The sequence below is a fragment of the Oncorhynchus keta genome, chromosome 35, assembly GCF_023373465.1.
Source record: "Oncorhynchus keta strain PuntledgeMale-10-30-2019 chromosome 35, Oket_V2, whole genome shotgun sequence".
Lineage (NCBI taxonomy): Eukaryota > Metazoa > Chordata > Actinopteri > Salmoniformes > Salmonidae > Oncorhynchus > Oncorhynchus keta.
Genome location: NC_068455.1, coordinates 80,319,368 through 80,330,639, shown reverse-complemented (window position 1 = coordinate 80,330,639; position 11,272 = coordinate 80,319,368). Strand labels below are relative to the sequence as shown.

The window sequence follows — 11,272 nt, the reverse complement described above, 5'->3', positions numbered from 1 at the left end:
AAACAGAAAAGATGGTTTATATTATAGTGATAGACAGGGGGAGATTTAGAGGGCAAATGTGTGTGTGTTGGTGTGTGTGTTGGTGTGTGTGTGTTGGGGTGTGTGTGTGTGTTGGGGTGTATGTGTGTGTGTGTGTGTGTGTGTGTGTTGGGGTGTATGTGTGTGTGTGTTGGGGTGTGTGTGTGTGTGTGTTGGGGTGTATGTGTGTGTGTGTGTGTGTGTGTGTGTTGGGGGTGTGTGTGTGTGTGTTGGGGTGTGTGTGTGTGTGTGTGTGTGTGTGTGTGTGTGTGTGTGTGTGTGTGTGTGTGTGTGTGTGTGTGTTGGGGTGTGTGTGTGTGTGTGTGTGTGTGTTGGGGTGTGTGTTGGTGTGTGTGTGTGTGTGTGTGTGTGTGTGTGTGTGTGTGTGTGTGTGTGTGTGTGTGTGTGTGTGTATTGGGGTGTGTGTGTGTGTGGGGGTGTGTGTGTGTGTTGGGGTGTGTGTGTGTGTGTTGTGCCCTGTAGTAGAATATATTACAGGGTGAACATCACCCGTGTTAAATGTCTCAGTCTGTCTCTATCTCTCCTCTCTCTCTTTGTTAAATGTTGTAGGAGATCCGAGCGCCATAATCATGTCATGAAATACATAACATGTCTCATTTGGTCAATATCAGATACCCTTTGACTCTTGGGCTTTTGACAAGATAAAACATTTAGGACAGAAAACACATTTTTTTGTATGTCTCAGTCTGTCTCTATCTCTCCTTCCCTCCCACTCTCACTCCCTCCCACTCTCACTCCCTCCATCCCACTCTCCCATTGTCACTCACTCCCTCCCACTCTCACTCCCTCCCACTCTCACTCCCTCCATCCCACTCTCCCATTGTCACTCACTCCCTCCCTCCCACTCTCACTCCCTCCCATTCTCACACTCTCTCTCTCTCTCACTCCCTCCCACTCTCCCATTCTCACTCCCCCCTCCCACTCCCTCCCATTCTCACACTCTCTCTCTCTCCCTCCCACTCTCCCATTCTCACTCCCTCCCTCCCACTCCCTCCCACTCTCCCATTCTCACTCCCACACTCTCTCTCTCTCTCCATCCCCTCCCTCCCTCCCACTCTCCCATTCTCACACTCTCTCTCCATCCCACTCTCTCTCCATCCCACTCCCTCCCTCCCTCCCTCCCTCCCTCCCTCCCTGAAGTAAGTAAGTGCCACAGAATGCTATTCTTCTCTCTCTCTCTCTCTCTCTCTCTCTCTCTCTCTCTCTCTCTCTCTCTCTCTCTCTCTCTCTCTCTCTCTCTCTCTCTCTCTCTCTCTCTCTCTCTCTCTCTCTCTCTCTCTCTCTCTCTCTCTCTCTCTCTCTCTCTCTCTCTCTCTCTCTCTCTCTCTCTCTCTCTCTCTCTCTCTCTCTCTCTCTCTCTCTCTCTCTCTCTCTCTCTCTCTCTCTCTCTCTCTCTCTCTCTCTCTCTCTGCTCTGCTCTGCTCTGCGGTAGCTGAGTCTTTGTAGCTCTGTCTCTGCTCTGCGGTAGCTGAGTCTTTGTAGCTCTGTCTCTGCTCTGCGGTAGCTGAGTCTTTGTAGCTCTGTCTCTGTCTCTGCGGTAGCCGGTCTCTGTCTCTCTGTCTCTGTCTCTGCTCTGCGGTAGCTGGTCTTTGTAGCTGCTCTGCGGTAGCTGGTCTCTGTCTCTCTGTCTCTGTCTCTGCGGTAGCTGAGTCTTTGTAGCTCTGTCTCTGTCTCTGCTCTGCGGTAGCTGGTCTCTGTCTCTGCTCTGCGGTAGCTGGTCTCTGTCTCTCTGTCTCTGTCTCTCTGTCTCTGTCTCTGCTCTGCGGTAGCTGGTCTCTGTCTCTGCTCTGCGGTAGCTGGTCTCTGTCTCTGTCTCTGCTCTGCGGTAGCTGGTCTCTGTCTCTGCTCTGCGGTAGCTGAGTCTTTTCTACATATCAAGTTACAGTCAAATATGTCAAAAGTTGTTGAATAAGTTTCCATCCAGACTACTGTCTCAAATGGCACCCTAGTACACTACTTTGAACAGTGTCTATAGAGTCTGGGTAAAAGTAGTGCACTATATAGGGAATAGGGTGCCAGCCCTGGTCTAAAGTAGTGCACTATATAGGGAATAGGGCTCTGGTCTAAAGTAGTGCACTATATAGGGAATAGGGCTCTGGTCTAAAGTAGTGCACTATATAGGGAATAGGGCTCTGGTCTAAAGTAGTGCACTATATAGGGAATAGGGCTCTGGTCTAAAGTAGTGCACTATATAGGGAATAGGGTGCCAGCCCCGGTCTAAAGTAGTGCACTATATAGGGAATAGGGTGCCAGCCCTGGTCTAAAGTAGTGCACTATATAGGGAATAGGACCTGGTCTAAAGTAGTGCACTATATAGGGAATAGGGCTCTGGTCTAAAGTAGTGCACTATATAGGGAATAGGGCTCTGGTCTAAAGTAGTGCACTATATAGGGAATAGGGTGCCAGCCCCGGTCTAAAGTAGTGCACTATATAGGGAATAGGGTGCCAGCCCTGGTCTAAAGTAGTGCACTATATAGGGAATAGGGTGCCAGCCCTGGTCTAAAGTAGTGCACTATATAGGGAATAGGGTGCCAGCCCTGGTCTAAAGTAGTGCACTATATAGGGAATAGGGCTCTGGTCTAAAGTAGTGCACTATATAGGGAATAGGTCTCTGGTCTAAAGTAGTGCACTATATAGGGAATAGGGCTCTGGTCTAAAGTAGTGCACTATATAGGGAATAGGGTGCCAGCCCGGTCTAAAGTAGTGCACTATATAGGGAATAGGGTGCCAGCCCTGGTCTAAAGTAGTGCACTATATAGGGAATAGGGTGCCAGCCCTGGTCTAAAGTAGTGCACTATATAGGGAATAGGGCTCTGGTCTAAAGTAGTGCACTATATAGGGAATAGGGTGCCAGCCCCGTTCTAAAGTAGTGCACTATATAGGGAATAGGGTGCCAGCCCTGGTCTAAAGTAGTGCACTATATAGGGAATAGGACCTGGTCTAAAGTAGTGCACTATATAGGGAATAGGGCTCTGGTCTAAAGTAGTGCACTATATAGGGAATAGGGCTCTGGTCTAAAGTAGTGCACTATATAGGGAATAGGGTGCCAGCCCCGGTCTAAAGTAGTGCACTATATAGGGAATAGGGTGCCAGCCCTGGTCTAAAGTAGTGCACTATATAGGGAATAGGACCTGGTCTAAAGTAGTGCACTATATAGGGAATAGGGCTCTGGTCTAAAGTAGTGCACTATATAGGGAATAGGGCTCTGGTCTAAAGTAGTGCACTATATAGGGAATAGGGTGCCAGCCCCGGTCTAAAGTAGTGCACTATATAGGGAATAGGGTGCCAGCCCTGGTCTAAAGTAGTGCACTATATAGGGAATAGGGTGCCAGCCCTGGTCTAAAGTAGTGCACTATATAGGGAATAGGGTGCCAGCCCTGGTCTAAAGTAGTGCACTATATAGGGAATAGGGCTCTGGTCTAAAGTAGTGCACTATATAGGGAATAGGTCTCTGGTCTAAAGTAGTGCACTATATAGGGAATAGGGCTCTGGTCTAAAGTAGTGCACTATATAGGGAATAGGGTGCCAGCCCCGGTCTAAAGTAGTGCACTATATAGGGAATAGGGTGCCAGCCCTGGTCTAAAGTAGTGCACTATATAGGGAATAGGGTGCCAGCCCTGGTCTAAAGTAGTGCACTATATAGGGAATAGGGCTCTGGTCTAAAGTAGTGCACTATATAGGGAATAGGGTGCCAGCCCCGGTCTAAAGTAGTGCACTATATAGGGAATAGGGTGCCAGCCCTGGTCTAAAGTAGTGCACTATATAGGGAATAGGACCTGGTCTAAAGTAGTGCACTATATAGGGAATAGGGCTCTGGTCTAAAGTAGTGCACTATATAGGGAATAGGGCTCTGGTCTAAATTAGTGCACTATATAGGGAATAGGGTGCCAGCCCGGTCTAAAGTAGTGCACTATATAGGGAATAGGGTGCCAGCCCTGGTCTAAAGTAGTGCACTATATAGGGAATAGGGTGCCAGCCCTGGTCTAAAGTAGTGCACTATATAGGGAATAGGGTGCCAGCCCTGGTCTAAAGTAGTGCACTATATAGGGAATAGGGTTCTGGTCTAAAGTAGTGCACTATATAGGGAATAGGGTGCCAGCCCCGGTCTAAAGTAGTGCACTATATAGGGAATAGGGTGCCAGCCCTGGTCTAAAGTAGTGCACTATATAGGGAATAGGGTGCCAGCCCTGGTCTAAAGTAGTGCACTATATAGGGAATAGGGCTCTGGTCTAAAGTAGTGCACTATATAGGGAATAGGGTGCCAGCCCCGGTCTAAAGTAGTGCACTATATAGGGAATAGGGTGCCAGCCCTGGTCTAAAGTAGTGCACTATATAGGGAATAGGGTGCCAGCCCTGGTCTAAAGTAGTGCACTATATAGGGAATAGGGTGCCAGCCCTGGTCTAAAGTAGTGCACTATATAGGGAATAGGGCTCTGGTCTAAAGTAGTGCACTATATAGGGAATAGGGTGCCAGCCCCGGTCTAAAGTAGTGCACTATATAGGGAATAGGGTGCCAGCCCTGGTCTAAAGTAGTGCACTATATAGGGAATAGGACCTGGTCTAAAGTAGTGCACTATATAGGGAATAGGGCTCTGGTCTAAAGTAGTGCACTATATAGGGAATAGGGCTCTGGTCTAAAGTAGTGCACTATATAGGTAATAGGGTGCCAGCCCCGGTCTAAAGTAGTGCACTATATAGGGAATAGGGTGCCAGCCCTGGTCTAAAGTAGTGCACTATATAGGGAATAGGACCTGGTCTAAAGTAGTGCACTATATAGGGAATAGGGCTCTGGTCTAAAGTAGTGCACTATATAGGGAATAGGGCTCTGGTCTAAAGTAGTGCACTATATAGGGAATAGGGTGCCAGCCCCGGTCTAAAGTAGTGCACTATATAGGGAATAGGGTGCCAGCCCTGGTCTAAAGTAGTGCACTATATAGGGAATAGGACCTGGTCTAAAGTAGTGCACTATATAGGGAATAGGGCTCTGGTCTAAAGTAGTGCACTATATAGGGAATAGGGCTCTGGTCTAAAGTAGTGCACTATATAGGGAATAGGGTGCCAGCCCCGGTCTAAAGTAGTGCACTATATAGGGAATAGGGTGCCAGCCCTGGTCTAAAGTAGTGCACTATATAGGGAATAGGGTGCCAGCCCTGGTCTAAAGTAGTGCACTATATAGGGAATAGGGTGCCAGCCCTGGTCTAAAGTAGTGCACTATATAGGGAATAGGGTTCTGGTCTAAAGTAGTGCACTATATAGGGAATAGGGTGCCAGCCCCGGTCTAAAGTAGTGCACTATATAGGGAATAGGGTGCCAGCCCTGGTCTAAAGTAGTGCACTATATAGGGAATAGGGTGCCAGCCCTGGTCTAAAGTAGTGCACTATATAGGGAATAGGGCTCTGGTCTAAAGTAGTGCACTATATAGGGAATAGGGTGCCAGCCCCGGTCTAAAGTAGTGCACTATATAGGGAATAGGGTGCCAGCCCTGGTCTAAAGTAGTGCACTATATAGGGAATAGGGTGCCAGCCCTGGTCTAAAGTAGTGCACTATATAGGGAATAGGGTGCCAGCCCTGGTCTAAAGTAGTGCACTATATAGGGAATAGGGCTCTGGTCTAAAGTAGTGCACTATATAGGGAATAGGGTGCCAGCCCCGGTCTAAAGTAGTGCACTATATAGGGAATAGGGTGCCAGCCCTGGTCTAAAGTAGTGCACTATATAGGGAATAGGACCTGGTCTAAAGTAGTGCACTATATAGGGAATAGGGCTCTGGTCTAAAGTAGTGCACTATATAGGGAATAGGGCTCTGGTCTAAAGTAGTGCACTATATAGGGAATAGGGTGCCAGCCCCGGTCTAAAGTAGTGCACTATATAGGGAATAGGGTGCCAGCCCTGGTCTAAAGTAGTGCACTATATAGGGAATAGGACCTGGTCTAAAGTAGTGCACTATATAGGGAATAGGGCTCTGGTCTAAAGTAGTGCACTATATAGGGAATAGGGCTCTGGTCTAAAGTAGTGCACTATATAGGGAATAGGGTGCCAGCCCCGGTCTAAAGTAGTGCACTATATAGGGAATAGGGTGCCAGCCCTGGTCTAAAGTAGTGCACTATATAGGGAATAGGGTGCCAGCCCTGGTCTAAAGTAGTGCACTATATAGGGAATAGGGTGCCAGCCCTGGTCTAAAGTAGTGCACTATATAGGGAATAGGGCTCTGGTCTAAAGTAGTGCACTATATAGGGAATAGGGTGCCAGCCCCGGTCTAAAGTAGTGCACTATATAGGGAATAGGGTGCCAGCCCTGGTCTAAAGTAGTGCACTATATAGGGAATAGGGTGCCAGCCCTGGTCTAAAGTAGTGCACTATATAGGGAATAGGGCTCTGGTCTAAAGTAGTGCACTATATAGGGAATAGGGTGCCAGCCCCGGTCTAAAGTAGTGCACTATATAGGGAATAGGGTGCCAGCCCTGGTCTAAAGTAGTGCACTATATAGGGAATAGGGTGCCAGCCCTGGTCTAAAGTAGTGCACTATATAGGGAATAGGGTGCCAGCCCTGGTCTAAAGTAGTGCACTATATAGGGAATAGGGCTCTGGTCTAAAGTAGTGCACTATATAGGGAATAGGGCTCTGGTCTAAAGTAGTGCACTATATAGGGAATAGGGTGCCATTTGGGACACATTTCAGGGCTCATTTTGGGGGAATCATGGTTAGTCTACAAAGGTCCAGAAAACCTCCGCTACCCCTCCTGGCCAACAGTGCTGCCAGCCCTCAACTCTGGTTAAAATCACCTTCCCCGAATACTGCAGTGATTAGGCCTGTCGACAATAGGACCGTTGTTCTCCATTTGTCTTGAGGAACGACACAGGAACCAGATTTCCCACTAAGAACATGTAACCCACTAACCTAACGTAGCTTAAAATAGACGTCGGAAACGATGATATCCCCCTGAATTATGGTCTTGACGAGAATAAATTTTTTTTAAAAAAGAACTGAAATCGGGGGGAGGTTCTCTTCTGCACTGTTTCGACCAATCCAGTAAATGTGGAGGAGGAGTTAAGATGGTGTGTCACCTTGTTATTATCGGCCAAAAGAGGAAGTGACATCACATCGGCTCTCTTTCCATTTCCCCTGAAAACCGGATACATCTGGGTCGTTAAAAACTTGACTAATATTCATGAATTATTTATATATATATATTTATATTAATAAATTATTTATATATATATATATGTATATTAATAAATTATTTATATATATATATATATGTATATTAATATTAATGAATTATTTATTTATATTAATATAAATGAATTATTTATATATATTTATATTAATATTAATGAATTATTTATATATGTATATTTATATTACTATTAATGAATTATTTATATATTTATATTAATGAATTATTTATATATATTTATATTAATGAATTATTTATATATATATATATATTTATATTAATATTAAGCCAGTGGCGTGTTTGGGGATCATTATATATCTTAGTTTTATTCATCTAACTTTTTCATTATTATTCACTACCGCATCACATACGCACCTTCTATAGAAGACATTGGTCTAGATTGAATATTCTACTTCAATTCCTTTGTGTGCCTCCCTCCCTCCCTCCCTCTGCCTCCCTCCCTCTGCCTCCCTCCCTCCCTCTGCCTCCCTCCTCCCTCTGCCTCCCTGCCTCTGCCTCCCTGCCTCTCTGCCTCCTCCCTCCCTCTGCCTCTCTCCCTGCCTCCCTCTGCCTCCCTCCCTCTGCCTCTCTGCCTCCCTCCCTCTGCCTCCCTCCCTCTGCCTCTCTGCCTCCCTCCCTCTGCCTCTCTGCCTCCCTCCCTCTGCCTCCCTCTGCCTCTCTGCCTCCCTCCCCTATATGTATATATCATAGTTTTATTCATCTAACTTTTTCATTATTATTCACTTATTGATATTGCATTGTGGAGATGAACCTGTAAGTAGACCTGAGCATTGTGGAGATGAACCTGTAAGTAGACCTGAGCATTGTGGAGATGAACCTGTAAGTAGACCTGAGCATTGTGGAGATGAACCTGTAAGTAGACCTGAGCATTGTGGAGAGATGAACCTGTAAGTAGACCTGAGCATTGCATTGTGGAGAGATGAACCTGTAAGTAGACCTGAGCATTGCATTGTGGAGAGATGAACCTGTAAGTAGACCTGAGCATTGCATTGTGGAGAGATGAACCTGTAAGTAGACCTGAGCATTGTGGAGAGATGAACCTGTAAGTAGACCTGAGCATTGTGGAGAGATGAACCTGTAAGTAGACCTGAGCATTGTGGAGAGATGAACCTGTAAGTAGACCTGAGCATTGTGGAGAGATGAACCTGTAAGTAGACCTGAGCATTGTGGAGAGATGAACCTGTAAGTAGACCTGAGCATTGTGGAGAGATGAACCTGTAAGTAGACCTGAGCATTGTGGAGAGATGAACCTGTAAGTAGACCTGAGCATTGTGGAGAGATGAACCTGTAAGTAGACCTGAGCATTGTGGAGAGATGAACCTGTAAGTAGACCTGAGCATTGTGGAGAGATGAACCTGTAAGTAGACCTGAGCATTGTGGAGAGATGAACCTGTAAGTAGACCTGAGCATTGTGGAGAGATGAACCTGTAAGTAGACCGGTGCTGAATGGGCGGGGCTTAAGGCTTAAGAGGGTGTGAACGGTGCTGAGTGGGTGGGGCTTAAGAGGATGTGAACAGTGCTGAATGGGCGGGGCTTAAGGCTTAAGAGGGTGTGAACGGTGCTGAATGGGTGGAGACATAGAAGAGCTCTTCCCTAGATACCAAAACATTCAAGGGCCATTTTCTCAGAAGCGGAGCCACAAGTTTATACAACTTTCAAAGCATAATTACATTCCCATTGTTCCTTAACTGTAGTGTTTGATATACCATTTTATAACTCTGAGTCTCTACTTTTGTAAAAAAAAAAAAAAAAAACATTTCAAATGTTGCTACGTGAGATTGAATCGAGCCGTTGCTACACATTTTCATGTTGGTCTGCCTTTTTTTTAGGGCATGGGGTACGGGGGAGGTCGAGCCCATTTTGTGGTCCGGGAAACTTGGACAAATCATTTGCTGCATGCCAAATGGCACCATATTCACATAAGGCCCTACTTTAGACCAGAGCAGGACACTACTTTAGACCAGAGCAGGACACTACTTTAGACCAGAGCAGGACACTACTTTAGACCAGAGCAGGACACTACTTTAGACCAGAGCAGGACACTACTTTAGACCAGAGCAGGACACTACTTTAGACCAGAGCAGGACACTACTTTAGACCAGAGCAGGACACTAATTTAGACCAGAGCAGGACACTACTTTAGACCAGAGCAGGACACTACTTTAGACCAGAGCAGGACACTACTTTAGACCAGAGCAGGACACTACTTTAGACCAGAGCAGGACACTACTTTAGACCAGAGCAGGACACTACTTTAGACCAGAGCAGGACACTACTTTAGACCAGAGCAGGACACTACTTTAGACCAGAGCAGGACACTACTTTAGACCAGAGCAGGACACTACTTTAGACCAGAGCAGGACACTACTTTAGACCAGAGCAGGACACTACTTTAGACCAGAGCAGGACACTACTTTAGACCAGAGCAGGACACTACTTTAGACCAGAGCAGGACACTACTTTAGACCCTGGCCAAAGTGAGTGCACCATAATAGGCCTATATAGGGAATATGGTGTCATTTGGGATGCTAACAATGTCTGCCTTGTCCGTCATGATCACAATTGTTCTATAAAACATTGGCCCACGTTGACGCACACCCTTGACACTGCTCACAGAGTAAAGTAGACTAGTGAACCTTTTTTTTTGCGTATTTTACTTGAGATCAATCAAATAATCCTGTTTTATCATAGCTTACTTTGGAGTTAAGTCTACATTTGTAAAAAAATAAAATAATTTAAAATCAAGGCATATAAGCCTATCACCTAAACCAGCAATTACTAGTTCACAGCATTCACCGAATCAATAGATGGATATATTTAAATATTCCAATTGTGCAACTAGTTATAGAAACGGGTCCTGAAGCGTCACTCTGTGAAAACATCTCGCGCGCAACAGTTCCAAGAGCGCACGCAGGACGCGCACGCAGGACGCACACCCAGGACGCACACGCAGGACGCACACCCAATGTATAATCAACACTTATTAGGGACCTAAGGTCTGTGTAGTAAAACACCGTCATCATATTGCAGTTAGGTGAACGTTTGGGATATATAGCTCTTAAAGATGGCATCTTCATCCGTGCTGCGCGTTAAAAAGAAGAAGAAGAAGAAAGGCCAATATCTAGGCCAACATCACAATGTTACCTTGTCTGTCTGAATGCTGATTGCGCTGCCGTACCGGCAGTAAGTAACGAAATGTTCACAGTTATTCCACAGTAAACTGTACGGTATCTTCCCAACCATTTCCTCCGCTCTCCTCGCGATCTCTTCGCCATCCAACGGTCGTTTCTGCACGGTAGTGTCCATAGCGTTCAGTAGAATTGACGCGCCGTAGGCAAAGTCCTCAACGGTATCCACCCGGATGCTGGCGCTCTTGGATAGAACGCCAAGAACTAAGCGTTTGTTAGTTACCATCACCTGAATGGAAAGCTTGTCCGTCGTAAAGAGTGGCAAGATATCCGGAATCAGATGTGCCACCCGGTTGTCCCCTAAATAGATGCCGAAATGAGTGAATAGAGTCCGGGGAACTTCTAACAAGTCTCCCCGCTGGTACAGGGAGTCTGTGAGTGCGATGCAGGCGGAGGGATCGGGGACCTCTTCTTTCTCGCAGTGATTTGTAACTATCTTCTTCTCCCTCTCTCTCTGTGTGTCTGAAAAAAACAGACTGGTCCTGAACTGATTGAAGACATTGAGGTGAGTGAGGAAGAGTACTTTTTTCAGGAGTAATGTGAGCGAATCCAACATGTTTATTGGAGGTAAATTTCTGGTCCTTGTTTTTTTTCCCGAGATGTTGTCCTCCTCGCCTCGCGCTCCTCTATAGTCTTAAGCTCGCGGCCAATTTCAACGCGGAGCCCACGTGACGTCGTGAGGGATTCGAGAATCCCATTGGCTGCTGTTTGAAAGCAGAGTATTCCGGTAGGTAGTCCTCATTCGAGAGAGAGAGAGAGTATATATATTATCTACCTCACTTGCTTTGGCAATGTTAACACATGTTTCCCATGCCAATAAAGCCATTGAATTGAATTGAGAGAGAGAGAG

The 11,272-nt window shown here is 46.2% G+C and overlaps 1 protein-coding gene across 1 annotated transcript in view; it reads right to left on the bottom strand.

The window, feature by feature from the left end:
* Positions 1-11,061, bottom strand: part of LOC118381246 (lecithin retinol acyltransferase-like) — a 12,213-nt gene extending 1,152 nt beyond the window's left edge. Inside the window, exon 1 of the mRNA XM_052497989.1 lies at positions 10,379-11,061. Within this exon, the coding sequence (XP_052353949.1) occupies positions 10,379-10,978 (600 nt within the window). The 5' untranslated portion in view covers positions 10,979-11,061. The remainder of the gene's footprint in view (positions 1-10,378) is intronic.
* Positions 11,062-11,272: the final 211 nt, after the last annotated feature.